Genomic DNA, 24,751 nt, shown 5'->3' with positions numbered 1-24,751 from the left:
ATCAGGAAAAATTTCAATATTTCATTAATATTTAAATACAATTATATATCACAAACTAACTAATATTTACGGCATAAAGTTAACCAGATCTTAGTTAATTATAGTCCAATTTTGAATTTTATGTTAGAATTGTCAAAATTAGTTTAGGTTAGTCTGTTAGGCCAATAAGCCAAACATAGACAAGTTTTAGATCTATCACTTTACACATGATTTTTAGCAGTTTTGCATCTTTCAACGCGTTTTGATTTTCCTTGTCATGCTCCTGTCCAGTTCATCGTATAGACAGTGCATGGGTTTGCCAATTTTAAACACGTTTCTAGATGACAATTGTATACCATCTTTGGCAATCCCGTCTACTATCTCTGCTGCTTTTCCAACAGCAAATAACTCCTCTAGAAATATACTGCAGTGGTCCATTAGTTTGAAAGGCTAGTTTAGCAGTATATTCCCGCACCTACTCTGTCCTCCATTTTCAAGGCATGTATAATGTGTTCCGTGCAGCTAACATACATACCTTTACTCCAACCATATTTTTCTAAGTTTACTCGAAATATTATTTCCCAGTTGAAAAGTGAGTTCTGTTTTAATCAGCGAAAAACGCTTGCGTTGCCCAATTGATTGAAACCGTATTGAAAGTGTTGGTCATAATGTTTCTAATGATGTCCAGTTACCAAAAGTGTTGTTCGCATATGCTACTACAGTGGAACTCCTCTAACTCGATTCACCACAATCCACAAAAAACTTCGAGTTAGAGAGACATTGAGTTATAGAATTTTCATTAAAACATAATAATTTTTTCAATTAGCTGTAAAATATAGATTTATACACTGTTTTTTTATTTACTTCGCAAAAGTCATACGTTAAAAGATGTTTTTTGTAATTTTATTTGTTGCAATTTGGTATTGTTTGGCTCTTCACGTCTTTTTTTAAATTATGTCTCGATAGTAAAATTTTAATTTTGTATTATGCCTGACCAAAAAGTTCGATTTATTTAAGGAAATTTGTATGAAATTTGCCTTCTATTGCCACTTCAAGAGTTCGAGTTATGATGAACTTCGAGTTAGGGAAGGAAATTTTTATGAAATTTGGCTTCTAAACGCTATTGTCAATTCAAGTGTTCGAGTTATGGAGATCTTCAAGTTATAGATGTTTGAGTTATGGAAGTTCCACTGTATTTTGGGGGCTTTGCCGTTTTAGTTCCTTACCAAAGCAGTCATCACCAGTGTCCTCCATTTAAAAATCTCTATTTATCCAATATTAATGTATGCTTAGTTTATTGTAATGTGAACTAATCTGTTGGAATTTAAAATGGTGTCAGATGAGAAGTAGGCGTGACTGTACAAGTTTTCTCGTTGTCATGTTGTAATACATATAGAGATTTCAATGGATTGTTTTCACTAAATTTAATTTGAAATGGTCTCTCCAGAAAAATATATCTGGAAATCAATTGCTAACACCATTCTGATCATTTTGATACATAAACGTCTATATATATATACATATATATTATTCTTTATTATACATATTATTTTATTACATTATATTTTAATCTCATCTACAAAATTATTATTCGACGCATATTGCAAACATCATACAGACATACTATGTACATATATTAAAGGTTATACAAAAGTGAGGTTGTTGACTTACGATTGTAGATCGAATTATATACATACATACATTATACATACACAGACTTTTACATATGTAGACGTAAATGAGAATGGTCTCACTGATCAGGTGAATGAACTAATTTCGATTCTACTACAAAATATGAACAACTACATATGAATGTACATACATAGTTTGTATAGCGAAAGCTCCCACAGACGGTCGCTCTAATAAGCGGCATCTCTTAAGGGGTTGCATGGGTTTTGTCGCGTAAAAAATGGCCTTTTTTCAATATGTTTTTTCCATGTAAAAAATTATTTATTCAAACTTTTTTCTGTCTTATAGATACATATGTATGTATTTAAAGAATAATTTCTGAAAATTTCAAAAAAAAAAAGTAAAACTCCTCCATTGCGACGTCCGCGATGTCAGCATAACTCCTGACAGGATCATTCAAAATGAAACAAAAAAACAAAAATAGGTGTTTTAGGTAAGACCATAATCTCGTGCTTGAACGAAGGAAAGACAAAAAAGTGAAAATTGGAATTTTGGCAGACATTTTTCCCAATAAAATAAAAATTTCGGTCAAATTTGCTTGACATTTTGTTTTTCTAAAATAGTTTTAATTGAAAAAAAAAAAATAAAATCCTTTGTTCAAGCACGAGTAAATTGTATCTCGAATACCTGTTCAAAATTTCATCAAGATCGGTTGAGCAGTTTCGAGAAAATTTGACAACCGACTTTGAAAACATGGTTCCGAGAAAAACGCGTTTAAAGCTTTGAGTAACAATAGTACTTGACTTGGAGCGCACACCTTCCAAAGGCTGTATCTCCGAAACTATTATTCCGATAGACTTGAAAATTTAGGATAATATTCGTGAGATGTTGTAGAAATTAATAAGCAAAAAAAAAGAAATCGATTTTTTGAATCCACGAAACCCCTTAAAATCTTAAACAAATTGTTAGTTTTTTTAGACACCGTGTGAGGCTCATAAATATAATGTGCGCTTAAATTTATTTGAACACAAGAAATTTTTAAATATGGAATTCTGAAATAAGCATATTAAATTTTCGAATATCCCTCTGAAATATCGAATCATCGATAGGTTTGTATTACAAACTTTTTTGTAAAGTAATTTCTAGAACATTCCCATATAATATTTAGTGGCATACACCCTTATATACATACATATATGTACGTACATAAGTATTTGATTCTTGACCTAGACAATCCATACTATACGTATCTTATATTTCTTATGAATGAATTTTCGTTAAAAAAAGAGAGTTCTCTCCTGAGTATTTAACTTGTAAAAAACACCATGAGCACTCTAGTGTATACTCTTAATTGTATAAATGCCAAGTATAAATATACTACACACACATTATACACTCATTTGAATGTAGTTGATACATATGTATGCACATATGAACAGACAGTCAAAGAGAATTCGTCACATTGAAACCCCACATCATCCAACTGGTAGATTAGTGTGGAAACTTCGAGAAAGAGCATCCGGAATATTCGGTGAAGAGTGATTTTGGTATAAATACCAGTCGTGAATGCTCTTCGTTTCAGAATTCAATAAGCAAGCAAAGTATAAACAACTCTTCAAGAGATTGTAATAAGCAAACGTGAAAGTGTTTTTAACACACAAAGTGATATAAATAATTTTAAAAGTTTTAAAAAGTATAGTATTAAAAAGTTTCTACTGAAGAATAAGTATAAGAAAAACACAAGTCAAAATGGTAGCAATCGGTATTGATTTGGGAACAACATACTCCTGTGTTGGTGTCTTCCAACACGGCAAAGTGGAGATTATCGCCAACGACCAAGGCAACCGCACAACACCCAGTTATGTTGCCTTCACAGATTCGGAGCGACTCATTGGCGATGCGGCAAAGAATCAGGTGGCCATGAATCCAAAGAACACAGTATTCGACGCGAAGCGATTGATTGGACGCAAGTATGACGATCCGAAAATTATGGAAGATGTCAAACACTGGCCATTCAAAGTGGTGAGCGACGATGGCAAACCAAAGATCAGTGTGGAGTACAAAGGGGAGAACAAACGATTTGCACCAGAAGAAATCTCTTCAATGGTGTTGACCAAAATGAAGGAGACCGCTGAGGCATATCTGGGCACAACAGTGACAGACGCCGTCATCACAGTACCAGCTTACTTCAATGACTCACAGAGACAGGCCACAAAGGATGCCGGTCGTATTGCTGGTTTGAATGTACTGCGAATCATCAATGAACCCACAGCAGCCGCCTTAGCCTACGGTCTGGATAAGAATCTGAAAGGTGAACGTAATGTTCTGATCTTCGATTTGGGCGGTGGTACTTTTGATGTCTCCATCTTGACCATTGACGAGGGCTCATTGTTCGAAGTGCGTGCAACTGCTGGTGACACACATCTTGGTGGTGAAGACTTTGACAACCGACTGGTTACACACTTGGCTGATGAGTTCAAACGAAAGTACAAAAAGGATCTGCGTTCGAATCCAAGAGCATTACGTCGTCTACGTACAGCAGCTGAACGGGCGAAACGTACATTGTCATCGAGCACCGAAGCCACCATCGAAGTTGATGCACTGTTCGAAGGAGTTGATTTTTACACGAAAGTGTCACGAGCCCGCTTTGAAGAATTGTGTGCCGATCTATTCCGTCAGACGTTGGATCCAGTAGAGAAAGCGCTGAAAGACGCGAAGATGGACAAAAATCAAATACATGACATCGTATTGGTTGGTGGTTCCACACGTATACCAAAAGTACAAAGTCTACTACAGTCGTTCTTCTGTGGCAAAAGTCTGAATCTCTCAATCAATCCGGATGAGGCGGTTGCATATGGTGCAGCCGTTCAAGCTGCTATCCTAAGTGGTGACAAGAGCAGTGAAATTCAGGATGTGCTGTTGGTCGACGTAGCACCATTGTCTTTGGGTATCGAAACGGCTGGTGGTGTTATGACGAAGATCATTGAACGAAATTGCCGAATTCCATGCAAACAAACTCAGACATTCTCAACATACTCCGACAACCAACCTGGTGTCACAATCCAAGTGTACGAGGGTGAACGTGTGATGACCAAGGATAACAATCGTCTGGGTACCTTCGACTTGTCCGGCATACCGCCTGCACCACGTGGAGTGCCACAGATTGAGGTAACCTTTGATCTGGACGCCAATGGTATTCTGAACGTAACAGCGAAGGAAATGAGTTCAGGCAATGCCAAGAACATCACCATCAAGAACGACAAAGGACGTCTTTCACAATCCGAAATCGATCGTATGGTGAACGAGGCGGAACGTTATGCCGAAGAAGATGAACGACAACGCAATAAGATCGCGGCAAGAAATAACTTGGAGAGTTATGTGTTTGGCGTGAAGCAAGCGTTGGACGGTGCTGGTGATAAATTGAGTGCTCAGGAGAAGAGTGAAGCGTTGAAGGCTTGTGATGACACCATCAAGTGGCTGGATGCCAACACGTTGGCCGACAAAGAAGAGTACGAGGACAAAATGAACACACTCACCAAACTTTGTACACCACTCATGACAAAACTGCATAGCGGTGGTGCACAAGGAGCGTCTTGTGGTCAACAAGCGGGCGGATTCAATGGTGGACATACTGGACCCACTGTTGAAGAAGTAGATTAAACTAATTTATTATAGAAATAGATCTCTACATTAATGTAAAATTTCAGTATCATAGTCGTGAGTTGTTACCTAAATTTTTAAGATTTAACAATTTAAATTAGTTTGTAAAGAAAATAACATGTAAAATCAAAAAAGACTGAAAATATAGAAAATGAACAAATTATTTATATAAAAAAAATTTGTTTCAATAACTAAAAGAATTTATTTGATTAGATAGCATAAAGAGATTTTAAGGAGTTGGGTGGGTTTCAAAATTTGGAAAATATTACTTTTGTGTCTTTTTAAACACTATAATATGTTAAATATATATAAAAAGAATTATATAAATACCCTTGTTTCAAATCCACCTATCCTCATAAGCTCTAAATCGATTTATAATAAAATTATTTGAGCTTGACCAATTTCAGCAAGGAAAAAATTTGTTTATTTTTATGGATTTTCTTAATTGGGCCTATATTTAATATCATTTATTATATTAGACTTAGCCGAGCGAATGAAATACAATTTTATCCACTTATTCAACTTACTTTTTCGATAATTCAATTTCGAAAGTGATTTATTTGTTATGTGATAAGTGATTCTACAATAAGAGGTTTCAATTGCATAGAGAAAACGGCCAAAGAGAAACTTGTTTGATTTTTGTCCCTTTTATTTACCTTTTCACTTAAGGGCAGTTTAGTTTATAAATATTTTATTTTTTTTCTTTTTCGACGGCCAGGGTAAATACTTCGTCCAGGGGAGAGACATAAGGTTTACGGTAGATAATTATTTTAGCAAATGCCAAAAATAAATTTAAAATAGTATTAGAAATTTAAGATACTCTCTTTCCTAGATGAATAAACCATAAAATTAATGTAATAAATCAATAAATTCACTCTCTATCCTAAATAAACGAAACAAATATTAAATATAAAATCTTAAGCTATCTCAAAAACATTTACTGACTTTTTAAAGTATTACTTCTTCCTCTGCCCTTTTAAAGGAAGATTTGGCATGGGGAGAGTCTGGCCAACCTGATATTATTTATATATACATGCATATATATATTTGGCGTATGCACCGCTTAAGCGATTATAGGCGAATATATTTGAGAACGCTATTAAGGCAGTAGTCTGCTTTAGAAGCCGAATGCGTTTTATTTAGCAATTTTTTTTTAGGGAAGGAAATGATTGCGGTAAACGGAATTTTAAGACGATAGTGTACTATATTTAAGGCTTCAAAAACAATAACTAAAAAACTACAGAACTACAGCGTTCAAAACGATTTCGCGATTAGTATTATTAACTTCAAGCTGATATATGCTCTTGAGCACTTTTTTCAATGCGACCGTCTTTAAATTGATGTCGTACAAGCGGAACAAAATTTGTCAGGGTAGATACATAAGAGAAGTGGTACAGAAGTTAATTTTAAAAATTATGTTAAATAAACAATATATATATTTTTTTTTATTTAACAATACTTAATTTCAATTATTTTACTTCCGATTGAACTTAGTTTAGGTTTAGCATCTCATACAAAAAATATATGTATTGTCCAAAAGTTATATGAAAAGTAGCAATGGGACAAGCCAGGGGAAGGACTTTTTTAGACTTTGAAAGGAATTTTTGTTTTAATTGCATTAATATGATGTGATTCATTTAAAAAAATAGCAACATAAAGGACAAAAACAATACTTTATGCTGATTGCCGCACAAGTTACATCTTATCGTAGAATCACCCATGTATTGTAATGTCCCCATCTCCAAATATTTAATTATTTCTTTAGTGTATCACAGCTTTGTTTTTCATAACTAGCTGGAGTACAAGAATTAGTCCATTATTCTTATTACCCTGTGAGTTGGCTCGGTCTCTTTCCACATTTGGTTGGTATAAAACTTATGATTGAGTCTCCGGCTTTTCCAACTCCTTTGTTGTTTAGTGTTGTATCCCAGAATAAAGCACGTGTTAATTTCAATCACTTTGAGCTGTGGTAAATTCGGGGGTGATTCTGAAGTGTTGTTTGATCAAAATTTCACTCTTTCGAAAATCTTTTTTATCTTCCTACAATTGTAAACCTCTGTCAGATGATCAGTTTGTTCATATTTGCTTAAATTTTCTAATAACAAGAAACTTTTGCTGGAGTATTTTGCATATTTTTATACTCTCGCAACAAAAGTTGCTAAAGAGAGTATTATAGTTTTGTTCACATAACGGTTGTTTGTAACACTCAAAACTAAACGAGTTGGATATAGGGTTATATATACCAAAGTGATCAGGATGAAGAGTAGAGTGCAAATCCGAATGTCTGTCTGTCCGTCCGTCCGTCTGCGCAAGCTGTAACTTGAGAAAAATTAAGATATCTTGATGAAACTTGGCACACTTATTTCTTGGCACCATGGGAAGATTGCTTTCGAAAATGAGCAAAATCGGACCACTGCCACGCCCACAAAATGGCGAAAACCGAAAACACAAAAAGTGCCATAACTAAGCCATAAATAAAGCTATGGAAATTAAATTTGGTATGAAGGATCGCACTATGAAGGGGCATATTTGGATGTAATTTTTTTGGGGAAGTGGGCGTGGTCCCGCCCCCTACATATCTCGCAAACCAATAGAGCTATATAAACCAAACTTTCTGCAGTCGTTTTTTTAGCCACTTCCTAATGCAGTCCTAAAATGAAAGAAATCGGATTATAACCACGCCCACCTCCCATACAAAAGTTAGGTTTAAAATTAGACGATCTGATTCGTTTACTTTACAATATATATATAAAGTAAGCACTAGTGAAGATATCGGTGCAGAACTTTGCCGCAATCGGACCATAGATTTTTATGGCCCCATATATCGAACACGAGGACCTTGGTGCTTCTAACCTAATATTATGGTTTCCAACTTTCAATGGACTTTATACAATATATATGACGAATATGTGGGTCAAAATGTGTATTATATAATATAAATAAAGTTAAATAAATAAATTGCGAGAGTATAAAATGTTCGGTTACACCCGAACTTAACCCTTCCTTACTTGTTATATTATAATAAACTTTTAACATAATAAAAAAACAGACATCTGTTGACTGACGACACGAATTGATTACGCGATTTCCAACTGTTCGTCCGTCTGCCATGAAAGTGATAACTTGAGAACTCAGAATCTGAAAAAAATTGGTACGAGTGTTCCTTGGTACTTGAAAGAGTTTTGCATATGGTTTGGTTTGTGGAGACCTGTCCTTTAATAGGTGTAGTCATATTTCAGTACAGCTTTTGATTGTAAATAATTAGGACTTGAAGGTGTAATTTAGCTACAAGGATGATACAGGAGCGTTATATCTAACTCATATCAGAAATGAGACGCGTCTTATAGCCTACTTTTAGGTTAATACTGCTCAACCAATTTGACTCAAATTATAATTATAAAAGTCCTCGCATAGCCTGATCCAGAAATACTCCTCCTATTCTCATTTACCGAATAAGAGTTTTTCCAAACCTCCATTTCACTTTATATTGCATATATCAGACAATTTGTACACATACATATGTATGTATCTGAAAAAAAGTGAGTTGATTCCAAAAAATATGAAGACGCTTTACACATAGGGCCTCAATAAACAAATTATAATTAATCTTATATAATTTGAATTTCCCTCCAAGAATAACCGCTTTATATGCGTCTGCTTCGACTTTTCTATTAGTACCGGTGTGAGGTTTTCGCAAAGTGTTGCCGATCCTCTTCCATTTACGACGTCGAATTTCGATATGGATCGGTAGTTGTTTTGTTACGGGCCACAGGCCTGTGTTGCTAATAACGTTGGACCAGAATATCCACATAATCTTTCGAAGACATCGATTGATAAAAGATGGTAGCGTTTGCAAGACAATCACTGCAATATTCCACGTCTCATAGCCATATAAGACAATAAATTTCACGCTTGAATCGATTACTTTTAGCTTCATACGTCTGGATACCTATACATATGTATGCGTCGATCTCCAGACTTTATCCAACATGCCGAAGGTAGCGGGACTTTTGGATATAAGATTACGTATGGATATCAATTACTGATCCAAAATTTTTTCGGTTTCGGTAATCAAAGGATTTAAGATTATTAGGTGATTCGTTGGTGCTAAAGTTATACCGCCTCTATTCGGTCGTCAGAGCCTCGTTCGTAAAGAATAGCGGGTACCGCTCGAAGGTAAGGTTGACGTTTGGGAGCGATCACCAACCCCATTTTCCTATTTTTGATATTAGCTGAGTGGGCTCCTCCTATAATTCCTATAGGGCTACTTTTTTGAAGTCCGTGTTCACCGCCATTTGAAAACTACTCGACCGATTCATTTCAAACTTTGAACACATTTTCTTCATATAAAATACCTCCCCCCTACGTTTAGTAACAATTTTTTAACATTTTTAGTCGAAAATAAACGTTCACACTTTAGATGGCCGCCAAAAATTTTTAAATAAAAAAATAATAATCAGAGAACGTTGGGTGGAAGATTTGTTTAAAATTTAACTAAATTTTTATGGTTTTTCATTTTCGGATAATTTCCGCCCGAGTTACAGTGAACACCGCTAAATTGATTCACTTTTTTCTCAAGACGTCCTAGGGGAAGCTCTGTCACGGGCTAATGGTTTAATATTTTTGCATGAAAAATTTACAGAACATAGTCAAAACTATGCTCAATAATGTATAGAAGGTTTGAATAAAATTGCTTAATCGATATTTGAGATAAAAAATCACAAAAAAGTGATTTTTTTACGCTGAAACCCTACCCCTCCCTTAAACTTAGGCCATAGGCCATACAAGAATTTCTTATTTGTGTATAATATTCATTTTTAATATTTTATTATTTTATTTCCAAATAATGATCGTTAAATTGCAGAAATTTCTAGAACGTTAATTTTCTTTTGCCCCAGCAAATAACAATACGTCTATACATACATATTTACATTTAACCTACATATGTATGTTACATATATACCTAAATGTTCTAGAATCTAACAGATGTCGGCATAGTATTATATACATATGTATCAGAAAATGTGTGCGATGCACCTTTATATACGCAATATGTTATGAAAAGAGTATGTACTCTTCAAAGAGAACTCAAAGCTCTAGAGACTTTGTCTTCACTATACAAAACCATGCATTTAATTCGTTAAAAGTATCTACAACTTTTTGAGTATTTTTGAGCTATCATCCCTCTTATATGTATATGAAAATGTCCATTTCTAAATACATATAATATAAAAATTTCTAGAATAATATTTAAGAGTATTTTGTATCATTTCTTTTATTTTGATTCCTTTTCGTAACAAACAAATAAGCACAGTGTCATATTTCTGTGCAATATACTACTTTCTCCCTAGTATATAACAGATACATACATAGATGTCTGGTTGAACAAATATTTCCAACAATTATTTTAAATTAGCTTTTCTTCAAGTTCTTCGTAGGTTTCCTATGTAATAGTAAAATGAACTCATTAAAAATATAATTTACAAGCTGATCAAAATCCTTACAGTTATTTTAAATTATTTTTTTATTGTAATCGCTATCCTATTAAATAAATTTCTTATTCTTATCATTCATTTATTTATCACGATAAATTTATCAGCTTTTTAAATTTTCTGATGAATTATCTCAGCTCGTTTGGATTGGTATAACCAATATGTTTTAATGACAAACCGTTATTATTTAGTTTTAGTAAAAAAGTTATTTATTTTAACTATAATAGTTTTACCATATTAATTGATAAACCCCACTGTGCGACATTAAACAGCTGTGGGAGAAGAGAGTTATTGTTGTGATTCTCTCATACTTAAATTGCCGGCTACAAAGTCAAAATACCTGTGTTTGTATGTAGAATTGATAATAATATTAATGCAGAGCATGCGAGAGCGACAATGCGCATAGAAATTTCCACCCAACTAGTAGATTGCTGTGGAAATTTCGAGAAAGAGCATCCGGAATATTCGGTGAAAAGTGATTTTGGTATAAATACCAGCCGTGAATGCTCTTCGTTTCAGAATTCAATAAGCAAGCAAAGTATAAACAACTCTTCAAGAGATTGTAATAAACAAACGTGAAAGTGTTTTTAACACACAAAGTGATATAAATAAATTTAAAAGTTTTAAAAAGTATAGTATTAAAAAGTTCCAAGTGAAGAATAAGTATAAGAAAAACACAAGTCAAAATGGTAGCAATTGGTATTGATTTGGGAACAACATACTCCTGTGTTGGTGTCTTCCAACACGGCAAAGTGGAGATCATCGCCAACGACCAAGGCAACCGCACAACACCCAGTTATGTTGCCTTCACAGATTCGGAACGACTCATTGGCGATGCGGCAAAGAACCAGGTGGCCATGAATCCAAAGAACACAGTATTCGACGCGAAGCGATTGATTGGACGCAAGTATGACGATCCGAAAATTATGGAGGATGTCAAACATTGGCCATTCAAAGTGGTGAGCGACGGTGGCAAACCAAAGATCAGCGTGGAGTACAAAGGTGAGAACAAACGCTTTGCACCAGAAGAAATCTCGTCCATGGTGTTGACCAAAATGAAGGAGACCGCTGAGGCATATCTGGGCACAACAGTGACAGACGCCGTCATCACAGTACCAGCTTACTTCAATGACTCACAGAGACAGGCCACAAAGGATGCCGGTCGTATTGCTGGTTTGAATGTACTGCGAATCATCAATGAACCCACAGCAGCCGCCTTAGCCTACGGTCTGGATAAGAATCTGAAAGGTGAACGTAATGTTCTGATCTTCGATTTGGGCGGTGGTACTTTTGATGTCTCCATCTTGACCATTGACGAGGGCTCATTATTCGAAGTGCGTGCAACTGCTGGTGACACACATCTTGGTGGTGAAGACTTCGACAACCGACTGGTTACACACTTGGCTGATGAGTTCAAACGAAAGTACAAAAAGGATCTGCGTTCGAATCCAAGAGCATTACGTCGTCTACGTACAGCAGCTGAACGTGCGAAACGTACATTGTCATCGAGCACCGAAGCCACCATCGAAGTTGATGCACTATTCGAAGGAGTTGACTTTTACACGAAAGTGTCACGAGCCCGCTTTGAAGAATTGTGTGCCGACCTATTCCGTCAGACGTTGGATCCAGTAGAGAAAGCGTTGAAAGACGCGAAGATGGACAAAAATCAGATACATGACATCGTATTGGTCGGTGGTTCCACACGTATTCCAAAGGTACAAAGTCTACTACAGTCGTTCTTCTGTGGCAAGAGTCTGAATCTCTCAATCAATCCGGATGAGGCGGTTGCATATGGTGCAGCCGTTCAAGCTGCTATCCTAAGTGGTGACAAGAGCAGTGAAATTCAGGATGTGCTGTTGGTCGACGTAGCACCATTGTCTTTGGGTATCGAAACGGCTGGTGGTGTTATGACGAAGATCATTGAACGAAATTGCCGAATTCCATGCAAACAAACTCAGACATTCTCAACATACTCCGACAACCAACCTGGTGTCACAATCCAAGTGTATGAGGGTGAACGTGTGATGACCAAGGATAACAATCGACTGGGTACCTTCGACTTGTCCGGCATACCGCCTGCACCACGTGGAGTGCCACAGATTGAGGTAACCTTTGATCTGGACGCCAATGGTATTCTGAACGTAGCAGCGAAGGAAATGAGTTCAGGCAATGCCAAGAACATCACCATCAAGAACGACAAAGGACGTCTTTCACAATCCGAAATCGATCGCATGGTGAACGAGGCGGAACGTTATGCCGAAGAAGATGAACGACAACGCAATAAGATCGGGGCCAGAAATAACTTGGAGAGTTATGTGTTTGGCGTGAAGCAAGCGTTGGACGGTGCTGGTGATAAATTGAGTGCTCAGGAGAAGAGTGAAGCGTTGAAGGCTTGTGATGACACCATCAAGTGGCTGGATGCCAACTCATTGGCCGACAAAGAAGAGTACGAAGACAAAATGAACATGCTCACCAAACTTTGTACACCACTCATGACAAAACTACATAGCGGTGGTGCACAAGGAGCGTCTTGTGGTCAACAAGCGGGCGGATTCAATGGTGGACATACTGGACCCACTGTTGAAGAAGTAGATTAAACTAATTTATTATAGAAATAGATCTCTACATTAATGTAAAATTGTAGTATCATAGTCGTGAGTTGTTACCTAAATTTTTAAGATTTTTAGTTAAATTAGATTGTAGAGAAAATACCATATAAAATCAAAAAAGACTGAAAATATAGAAAATGAACAAATTTATATAAAAAATTTTTGTTTCGATATCTAAAAGAATTTATTTGATTGATTGCGTAAAGAGATTTTAAGGAGTTGGGTGGGTTTCAAAATTTGGAAAATATTCAGGGTTGTTGTGGAATCTGACAGTTGTCGGAATCAGAATTCAAACAGACAAAAAATTCTGGTTCCTCTCATGAATTCTGATATTATTGGTTTGATGTTCGAATCAGAAATTCTATTGGTTTTAGGTGTCATGGAAACCAATTTTATCGGTTTAACTATCAGAAACAAACCAAGAGCTTCAGGGCTGGCAGATTTGAGACATTTTGTTCAAATTTATTCTGATTTGCCGTTAAAATTCTTTGGAAAAAATATAATTACACTGTCCAACAAATGAAGACTTTTTGAATGGAACAGAATAGCGACCCTATAATTCTGAAAGGGTATGTTGAGTAGATCATTTTTGTAGAACAAACTTATGGTCCAGTACGTCTGAGTTTTTTTTTACAGTGGGTCAAAGTTTTCATTTTTTGGTCGAAGGGAGCATTATACTATATGAAAAAAATGTTGTAAGTTAATGTCTGAGAGAATTCTTATGGTCAGAGTTGTATTGTGGAATTGCATGAGGATTATTTTTGTGGAAGATCTTAACCCTCTAACTGGTTTCTTTATGGGTCAATTTGACCATTTTTTCGAGAAAATCAAAAAATATCCTTTAAAAAAGGACATTTATGGAGTAAAATATTCTACGGAAATGTTTGGCGGAAAATTTCAGTGGGGGTCACCAAAGACACCATTGTTGTAAATAAAGCTCTTTACGATTGATAAATTATAATTTTGTTTTAATAGTGGTTTATTATAGTATGTACATATTTATTTTTTTGCTTCAGCAATAGTAGGACAATGGATTAAAGATTAAACTTAATGTGCTTTCCTGTATTTAGCTTGACTTGAATGTTCCGATGTGTCAAGGTTTCTGTACAAGCCCCATACGTATTCAGCAAGCATTACAGTTTGGGATTTCCCTTTGAATCTTTCTTCCAATACCTTTATATCCTGATGAAACCTTTCACCGTGTTCATCTGAAACCGCTCCAAGGTTTTCTTTAAAAAAATTGAGATGAGAGTGCAGAAAATGCAGCTTTAGTGACATCTTTACGCCAATATTGTTAAAACCGATTAGCATGCTTTCAATATTTTCTGCATAGTTTTGTGCTTTTGAGTTTCCAAGGAATTCTGATATAACCAGCTGCATAAAGTCAAATGCTGTCTTTTGCATATCCGACAGATGACCATACAATTTTTCATCTTGTAATAATTTTCTTATATCGGGTCCAACGAGTATTCCTAGAAAAGGTAGTTTACATTAAATGAAATAAATTATTTCTTAAAACCGTATTTTACCTTCTTTTAATTTTGCTGCAGATAATCTGGGGAAAATTGTTTGAATGCGTTTGAAAGCATATCCTTGTGTATTTAAGCTTTTAATAAAATTTTTCACCACGCCCAACTTAATATGCAGCGGTGGAAGTATGACCTTATCTTTTGGGACAAGAGATTAGTGGATTACATTTAAGTCACCAATAATATTTTCTTTACGTTCTTCGAAATATTTAATATGATAATGGCTGCTGGTAGCACGTGAATCCCATTTACAAAGAAAGCACATATATTTTGTGTATCCTGTTTGCATTCCAGTCAATATTGCAATCATTTTGAAGTCTGCGCATACTTCCCATTTATATTTATAGTATTCAATTGTATTTAAGAGATTTGAAATATTTGCGTATGTTTCCTCCTTTTTGTGGAATACGCAACCGGTATTGATGGATGCTGATTTCCATTGTGCAGTAAAACTGTTGTGCTGTGTTTTGAACTATCTATAAATAGTCGCCAAGCGGAAGAGTCCAGTGGAAGCTTTAGATATTTTAGAACCTCTTCAATACTGCAACAGTACACAAGTTCTTCTGATTTTTTAAAATAACTTTCTAAATCGGCGTGTCTTTTTCTTGGCGATGTAACTTTTACATCGGCTTTTATCAAATTGCTGTTTTTCAATCTGGAACATAATATTTCAGCTTTCTATTTTGTTAGTCCTAAATCTCTTACAAGATCTTCAAAATAAGCTTGGTCTATCAAATTAGGACATATGTTTAAACCACCAGGAGGCAAGTAACTTATATCTGATATGTTTTCAACCGCCGTTGTTATTTCTGTATTGGCGTATGTTATATTTTCCGAAAATGTATGTGTAGGCGGTTGAGGCACCGGAACACCTTCACAGCGCACTTCTGGTAAAATGACATTATTTGTTGCTTCGTATGTCATTATCGCGTGGTGCCTTTGGCTTCTACCAAATTTGTAATTTACGCAGAAATAGCATGTATCTGATTTGTGATTTTCAGGTTCAATCCATATAATAGGCGCAGAAAATGGCAGCGCCTTAGTACCGCCTTTGTACCAGGTCAAAAGACCACTTTCGCAAGTAGTACATACAGTTTTTGGTATCCAAGTTTCACATAAAAATCGTATTCCAAAGAAAAGAAAATATGGTTCTTCAATTGTAGGGAATATCTTTCTTCTGCATTGAAGGTGCGTAAAATGTCCACAAATAAAACAAAACCAATCTCTTAATTTGCAAACAGAATCCGCCATGCTTATTTAAGCTTTAATTGTTCTTTTTTATATTAATTTTAGTAAAAATCACACCCGATATGTACTGCTTAGTAAGTCAATTATGCCTAATTTTATCACACCCGATTTGTAAGTCACAGCTGACTAGACGCGAGAATTCAGTGTTTGGCCCGGCCGAACTTGACGTTTTCACCTACTTTGTATATGTTGGCGTGTAATTTTGCCAATTAATCGTAAAGAGCTTTATTTACAACAATGGTGTCTTTGGTGACCCCCACTGAAATTTTCCGCCAAACATTTCCGTAGAATATTTTAACCCTTAAATGTCCTTTTTTAAAGGATATTTTTTGATTTTCTCGAAAAAAGGGTCAAATTGACCCAAAAGAAACCAGTTAGAGGGTTAAGATCTTCCACAAAAATAATCCTCATATAGTATAATGCTCCCTTCGACCAAAAAATGAAAACTTTGACCCACTGTAAAAAAAAAAACTCAGACGTGCTGGACCATAAGTTTGTTCTACAAAAATGATCTACTCAACATACCCTTTCAGAATTATAGAGTCGCTATTCTGTTCCAAAAATGCTGTTGGACAGTGTTATTATTAAAAAATAAGATAAGAACTCTAAATGACGTAATTATTGAATTCAACGGAAAAAAATAAAATATTCTAAAAAATTTACAAAATAAGTAATTCAGATTAGATCATGGAAATATCTATCTTTTTATATAAAAGTTAAACAATATACAGTGGAACTTCCATAACTCGAAGATCTCCATTACTTGAACTTTTAAATTGCAATAGCGTTTAAAAATCAAATTACATACAAATTTCCTTCCATAACTCGAATTTCTATAACTCGAAGTTCTCCATAACTCGAACTCCTGAAGTGGCATTGAAAGGCAATTCCATACAAATTTCCTCAAAGTTGTTTTTGTGGATTATGGTAATTTGAGTTAAAGAAGTTCCACTGTATATATACACTTAAATATATACATTTTTACATAAAAATAATTACTATTTTTGACTTCCTTTGAGCATAAAGCGTTCTACTGTGATTCCTTAAAACTTTCTTTTTTTCCCGCTACTTTCATTGCCAAATAAAATAAAAGCTGAAATAATTTCTCATTTTAATTATATTTTTTGTGTTTAATGAATATTTTGAACTAATTATATGATTACAATTCCAAAAACATGTCTTGCTAATTTTTCCCCATGAATAAATAGCAGAACAGCTGATTCGAATATTGGTTTGCTTATCCTATCCAATCAGATATATGTTAAATGTATATAACAATAATTGTAAAAATACCCTTGTTTCAACTCCTGAAATCCACCTATCCTCATAAGCTCTAAATCGATTTATAATAAAAGAGCTTGACCAATTTCTTCAAGAAAAAAATTTGTTTATTTCATTTAATATATTAGACTTAGCAGAGTGAATGAAATACAATTTTATCCACTTACACTGGTCGACACAAAAAATGCATCAAAGATCAGACAATGATATTCTTATAGGATTTTCATCGCTGAACACGAATATTACCTCCAAAAGTGCCTATCACGTCGAGATTTTGAGCAAAATGGACTCAAAGTCTCAAAAAATCCTGTTTTTGCCCTTTTTTGATCACGTTTAGAGAATTATGCTGACGTGCTAGAAGTCTTGCACTCATAGAGCGGTACACTAGGGCACTACGGCGCGCACATGAAGTTGTGCTATATGAAAATTTTTGACTGATTCAAAACTTTTTCGTTTTGACTCTTATAGTTGACAGTTTAAGCTTCAATTTAAGCCTAATTAGAGACTTCTAGCACGTCAGCATAATTCTCTAGACGTGATCAAAAAAGGCCAAAAACAGGGTTTTATGAGATTTTGAGTCCATTTTGCTCAAAATTTCGACGTGATAGGCACTTTTGGAGGTCATATTCGTGTTCAGCGATGAAAATCCTATAAGAATATCATTGTCTGATCTTTGAGTTTTTCTTTCTGAGTTTTGCATATGGTTTGGTTTGTGGGGACCTGCCCTTTAATGGGTGTAGTCATATTGCAGTACAGCTTTTGAATGTAAATAATTAGGACTTGAAGGTGTAATTTAGCTACAAGCATGATACAGGAGCGTTTTATCTAACTCATTTCAAAAATGAGACGCGTATAGCCTACTTTTAGGTTAATACTGCTCAACCGATTTGAATCAAATTATAATTATAAAAGTCCTCGCATAGCCTGATCCATTTCTCTCATCTCATTCAACCTCCATTTCACTTCATATTGAATATATCGGACAATTTCTGAGACTCATATGTATGTATCTGAATAAAAGTAAGTTGATTCTAAAAAAGATGAAGACGCTTCACACATAGGGCCTCAATAAACAAATAATAATTAATCTTATTTAATTTGAATTTCCCTCCAAGAATAACCGCTTTTTATGCGTCTGCTTCGACTTTTCTATTAGTACCGGTGTGAGGTTTTCGCAAAGTGTTGCCGATCCTCTTCCATTTACGACGTCGAATTTCGATATGGATCGGTAGTTGTTTTGTTACGGGCCACAGGCCTGTGTTACTAATAACGTTGGACCAGAATATCCACATAATCTTTCGAAGACATCGATTGATAAAAGATGGTAGCGTTTGTAAGACAATCACTGCAATATTCCACGTCTCATAGCCATATAAGACAATAAATTTCACGCTTGAATCGATTACTTTTAGCTCCATACGTCTGGATACCTATACATATGTATGCGTCGATTTTCAGACTTTATCCAACATGCCGAAGGTAGCGGGACTTTTGGATATAAGATTACGTATGTATATCAGCTACTGATCCAAAATTTTTTCGGTTTCGGTAATCAGAGGATTTAAGATTATTAGGTGATTCGTTGGTGCTAAAGTTATACCGCCTCTACTCGGTCGTCAGAGCCTCGTTCGTAAAGAATAGGGGGTACCGCTCGAAGGTAAGGTTGACGTTGGGGAGCGATCACCAACCCCATTTTCCTATTTTTGATATTAGCTGAGTGGGCTCCTCCTATAATTCCTATAGGGCTCTTTTAGTAAGGGCGGGGTAAGGGTTTTCACTTTCGAAAAATCGTTTTTTTTTATTTTATCTTATTGTTTAACATTTCAAGAATATGTCCTCAAAATTTTAATCCGATCTAAGCAATATTCTTGAAGTTATTGTTTAATTAGCCTCGGGGCCTCCAACGCTCTAACTCTAACAGCTACGGCTTTAAACGCGTTTTTCTCAAAACTACTTTTTCGAAGTCCATGTGCACTGCCATTTGAAAACTACTCGACCGATTCATTTCAAACTTTGAACACATTTTCTTCATATAAAATACCTCCCCCCTACGTTTAGTAACAATTTTTTAACATTAAGGGTGTTTCCCACCCTGAAAATGGCAGAAATTTTAGTCGAAAATAACGGTTCACACTTTAGATGGCCGCCAAAAATTTTTAAATAAAAAAATAATAATCAGAGAACGTTGGGTGGAAGATTTGTTTAAAATTTAACTAAATTTTTATGGTTTTTCATTTTCGGATAATTTCCGCCCGAGTTACAGTGAACACCGCTAAATTGATTCATTTTTTTCTCAAGACGTCCTAGGGGAAGCTCTGTCACGGGCGAATGGTTTAATATTTTTGCATGAAAAATTTACAGAACATAGTCAAAACTATGCTCAATAATGTATAGAAGGTTTGAATAAAATTGCTTAATCGATATTTGAGATAAAAAAATCACAAAAAAAGTGATTTTTTTACGCTGAAACCCTACCCCTCCCTTAAACTTAGGCCATAGAAGATATCACAAGAATTTCTTATTTGTGTATAATATTCATTTTTAATATTTTATTATTTTATTTCCAAATAATGATCGTTAAATTGCAGAAATTTCTAGAACGTTAATTTTCTTTTGCCCCAGCAAATAACAATACGTCTATACATACATATTTACATTTAACCTACATATGTTACATATATACCTAAATGTTCTAGAATCTAACAGATGCCGGCATAGTATTATATACATATGTATCCGAAAATGTGTGCGATGCACCTTTATATACGCAATATGTTATGAAAAGAGTATGTACTCTTCAAAGAGAACTCAAAGCTCTAGAGACTTTCTCTTCACTATACGAAACCATGCATTTAATTCGTTAAAAGTATCTACAACTTTTTGAGTATTTTTGAGGTATCATCCCTCTTATATGTATATGAAAATGTCCATTTGTAAATACATATAATATAAAAATTTCTAGAATAATATTTAAGAGTATTTTGTATTATTTCTTTTATTTTGATTCCTTTTCGTAACAAACAAATAAGCACAGTGTCATATTTCTGTGCAATATACTACTTTCTCCCTAGTATATAACAGATACATAGATGTCTGGTTCAATAAATATTTCCAGCAATTAATTATTTTAAATTTGCTTTTCTTCAAGTTCTTCGTAGGCTTCCTATGTAATAGTAAAATGAACTCATTAAAAATATAATTTACAAGCTGATCAAAATCCTTACAGTTATTTTAAATTATTTTTTTATTGTAATCGCTATCCTATTAAATAAATTTCTTATTCTTATAATTCATTTATTTATCACGATAAATTTATCAGCTTTTTAAATTTTCTGATGAATTATCTCAGCTCGTTTGGATTGGTATAACCAATATGTTTTAATGACAAACCGTTATTATTTAGTTTTAGTAAAAAAAGTTATTTATTTTAACTATAATAGTTTTACCATATTAATTGATAAACCCCACTGTGCGACATTAAACAGCTGTGGGAGAAGAGAGTTATTGTTGTGATTCTCTCATACTTAAATTGCCGGCTACAAAGTCAGAAATACCTTTGTTTGTATGTATAATTGATAATAATATAAATGCAGAGCATGCGAGAGCGACAATGCGCATAGAAATTTCCACCCAACTAGTAGATTGCTGTGGAAATTTCGAGAAAGAGCATCCGGAATATTCGGTGAAGAGTGATTTTGGTATAAATACCAGCCGTGAATGCTCTTCGTTTCAGAATTCAATAAGCAAGCAAAGTATAAACAACTCTTCAAGAGATTGTAATAAGAAAACGTGAAAGTGTTTTTGACACACAAAGTGATATAAATTATATTAAAAGTTTTAAAAAGTATAGTATTAAAAAGTTCCAAGTGAAGAATAAGTATAAGAAAAACACAAGTCAAAATGGTAGCAATTGGTATTGATTTGGGAACAACATACTCCTGTGTTGGTGTCTTCCAACACGGCAAAGTGGAGATCATCGCCAACGACCAAGGCAACCGCACAACACCCAGTTATGTTGCCTTCACAGATTCGGAGCGACTCATTGGCGATGCGGCAAAGAACCAGGTGGCCATGAATCCAAAGAACACAGTATTCGACGCGAAGCGATTGATTGGACGCAAGTATGACGATCCGAAAATTATGGAAGATGTCAAACACTGGCCATTCAAAGTGGTGAGCGACGGTGGCAAACCAAAGATCAGTGTGGAGTACAAAGGGGAGAACAAACGCTTTGCACCAGAAGAAATCTCGTCCATGGTGTTGACCAAAATGAAGGAGACCGCTGAGGCATATCTGGGCACAACAGTGACAGACGCCGTCATCACAGTACCAGCTTACTTCAATGACTCACAGAGACAGGCCACAAAGGATGCCGGTCGTATTGCTGGTTTGAATGTACTGCGAATCATCAATGAACCCACAGCAGCCGCCTTAGCCTACGGTCTGGATAAGAATCTGAAAGGTGAACGTAATGTTCTGATCTTCGATTTGGGCGGTGGTACTTTTGATGTCTCCATCTTGACCATTGACGAGGGCTCATTATTCGAAGTGCGTGCAACTGCTGGTGACACACATCTTGGTGGTGAAGACTTTGACAATCGACTGGTTACACACTTGGCTGATGAGTTCAAACGAAAGTACAAAAAGGATCTGCGTTCGAATCCAAGAGCATTACGTCGTCTACGTACAGCAGCTGAACGGGCGAAACGTACATTGTCATCGAGCACCGAAGCCACCATCGAAGTTGATGCACTGTTCGAAGGAGTTGACTTTTACACGAAAGTGTCACGAGCCCGCTTTGAAGAATTGTGTGCCGACCTATTCCGTCAGACGTTGGATCCAGTAGAGAAAGCGTTGAAAGACGCGAAGATGGACAAAAATCAGATACATGACATCGTATTGGTTGGTGGTTCCACACGTATTCCAAAGGTACAAAGTCTACTACAGTCGTTCTTCTGTGGCAAGAGTCTGAATCTCTCAATCAATCCGGATGAGGCGGTTGCATATGGTGCAGCCGTTCAAGCTGCTATCCTAAGTGGTGACAAGAGCAGTGAAATTCAGGATGTACTATTGGTCGACGTAGCACCATTGTCCTTGGGTATCGAAACGGCTGGTGGTGTAATGACGAAAATCATTGAACGAAATTGCCGAATTCCATGCAAACAAACTCAGACATTCTCAACATACTCCGACAACCAACCTGGTGTCACAATCCAAGTGTACGAGGGTGAACGTGTGATGACCAAGGATAACAATCGTCTGGGTACCTTCGACTTGTCCGGCATACCGCCTGCACCACGTGGAGTGCCACAGATTGAGGTAACCTTCGATCTGGACGCCAATGGTATTCTGAACGTAACAGCGAAGGAAATGAGTTCAGGCAATGCCAAGAACATCACCATCAAGAACGACAAAGGACGTCTTTCACAATCCGAAATCGATCGTATGGTGAACGAGGCGGAACGTTATGCCGAAGAAGATGAACGACAACGCAATAAGATCGCGGCAAGAAATAACTTGGAGAGTTATGTGTTTGGCGTGAAGCAAGCGTTGGACGGTGCTGGTGATAAATTGAGTGCTCAAGAGAAGAGTGAAGCGTTGAAGGCTTGTGATGACACCATCAAGTGGCTGGATGCCAACTCGTTGGCCGACAAAGAAGAGTACGAAGACAAAATGAACACACTCACCAAACTTTGTACACCACTCATGACAAAACTACATAGTGGTGGTGCGCAAGGAGCGTCTTGTGGTCAACAAGCGGGTGGATTCAATGGTGGACATACTGGACCCACTGTTGAAGAAGTAGATTAAACTAATTTATTATAGAAATAGATCTCTACATTAATGTAAAATTATAGTATCATAGTCGTGAGTTGTTACCTAAATTTTTAAGATTTAACTATTTAAATTAGTTTTTAGAGAAATTATCTTGTAAAATCAAAAAAGACTGAAAATATATAAAATGAACAAATTATTTATATAAAAAAATTTTGTTTCGATATCTAAAAGAATTTATTTGATTGATTGCGTAAAGAGATTTTAAGGAGTTGGGTGGGTTTCAAAATTTGGAAAATAGTCAGGGTTGTTGTCGGAATCAGAATTTAAACCGACAAAAAATTCTGGTTCGTGTCATGAATTCTGATATTATTGGTTTGATGTTCGAATCAGAAATTCTATTGGTTTTAGGTGTCATGGAAACCAATTTTATCGGTTTAACTATCAGAAACAAATCAAGAGCTTCAGGGTTGGCAGATTTGAGACTTTTTGTTCAAATTTATTCTGATTTGCCGTTAAAACGCTTTGGAAAAAATATAATTATGTTTAAAAAATAAGATAACAACTCTAAATGACGTAATTATTGAATTCAACGAAAAAAAATGAAATATTCTAAAAAATTTACAAAATAAGTAATTCAGATTAGATCATGGAAATATCTATCTTTTTATATAAAAGTTAAACAATTTACAGTGTAACTTCCATAACTCGAAGATCTCCATTACTTGAACTTTTAAATTGGCAATAGCGTTTAAAAATCAAATTTCATATAAATTTCCTTCCATAACTCGAAGTTCTCCATAACTCGAACTCCTGAAGTGGCATTGAAAGGTAATTCCATACAAATTTCCTCAAAGTTTTTTGTGGATTATAGTAATTTGAGTTAAAGAAGTTCCACTGTATATATACACTTAAATATATACATTTTTACATAAAAATAATTACTATTTTTGACTTCCTTTGAGCATAAAGCGATCTACTGTGATTCCTTAAAACTTTCTTTTTTTCGCGCTACTTTCATTGCCAAATAAAATAAAAGCTGAAATAATTTCTCATTTTAATTATATTTTTTGGGTTTAATGAATATTTTGAACTAATTATATGATTACAATTCCAAAAACATGTCTTGCTATTTTTTCCCCATGAATAAATAGCAGAACAGCTGATTCGAATATTGGTTTGCTTATATTCGAAAGGACGAAAATCAAATCAGATTCTGTGACACCAATGAAAATCAGAATTGGTTTGCCATTCTGACATTCAGCAAATCTGTCTTGGATTCCACAACACCCCTGATTATTTTTGTGTCTTTTTAAATACTTTAAATATGTTAAATATATATAAAAATAATTATAAAAATACCCTTGTTTCAACTCCTGAAATCAACCTATCCTCATAAGCTCTAAATCGATTTATAATAAAAGTATTTGAGCTTGACCAATTTCCTCAAGAAAAAAATTTGTTTATTTCATTTAATATATTAGACTTAGCCGAGGGAATGAAATACAATTTTATCCACTTATTCAACTTACTTTTTCGATAATTCAAT

At 35.1% G+C, this 24,751-nt stretch overlaps 3 protein-coding genes across 3 annotated transcripts; all 3 read left to right on the top strand.

The window, feature by feature from the left end:
* The first annotated feature begins 3,175 nt into the window (after nt 1-3,175).
* LOC128920090 (heat shock protein 70-like) lies at nt 3,176-5,443 on the top strand. The gene has a single exon (XM_054226485.1). The coding sequence runs from the start codon at nt 3,358-3,360 to the stop codon at nt 5,266-5,268; it is 1,911 nt and encodes a 636-aa protein (XP_054082460.1). The 5' UTR covers nt 3,176-3,357; the 3' UTR covers nt 5,269-5,443.
* Nucleotides 5,444-11,268: 5,825 nt separating this feature from the next.
* LOC128920089 (heat shock protein 70-like) lies at nt 11,269-13,509 on the top strand. The gene has a single exon (XM_054226484.1). It carries the CDS (start codon nt 11,447-11,449, stop codon nt 13,355-13,357), a length of 1,911 nt encoding a protein of 636 aa, XP_054082459.1. The 5' UTR covers nt 11,269-11,446; the 3' UTR covers nt 13,358-13,509.
* Nucleotides 13,510-21,151: 7,642 nt separating this feature from the next.
* Nucleotides 21,152-23,390, top strand: LOC128920238 (heat shock protein 70). The gene has a single exon (XM_054227134.1). The coding sequence runs from the start codon at nt 21,328-21,330 to the stop codon at nt 23,236-23,238; it is 1,911 nt and encodes a 636-aa protein (XP_054083109.1). The 5' UTR covers nt 21,152-21,327; the 3' UTR covers nt 23,239-23,390.
* Nucleotides 23,391-24,751: the final 1,361 nt, after the last annotated feature.

This window comes from Zeugodacus cucurbitae, chromosome 3 (genome assembly GCF_028554725.1).
Source record: "Zeugodacus cucurbitae isolate PBARC_wt_2022May chromosome 3, idZeuCucr1.2, whole genome shotgun sequence".
NCBI lineage: Eukaryota > Metazoa > Arthropoda > Insecta > Diptera > Tephritidae > Zeugodacus > Zeugodacus cucurbitae.
The sequence above is the reverse complement of the archived record's forward strand: the minus strand, read 5'-3'. Positions and strand labels throughout refer to the sequence as shown.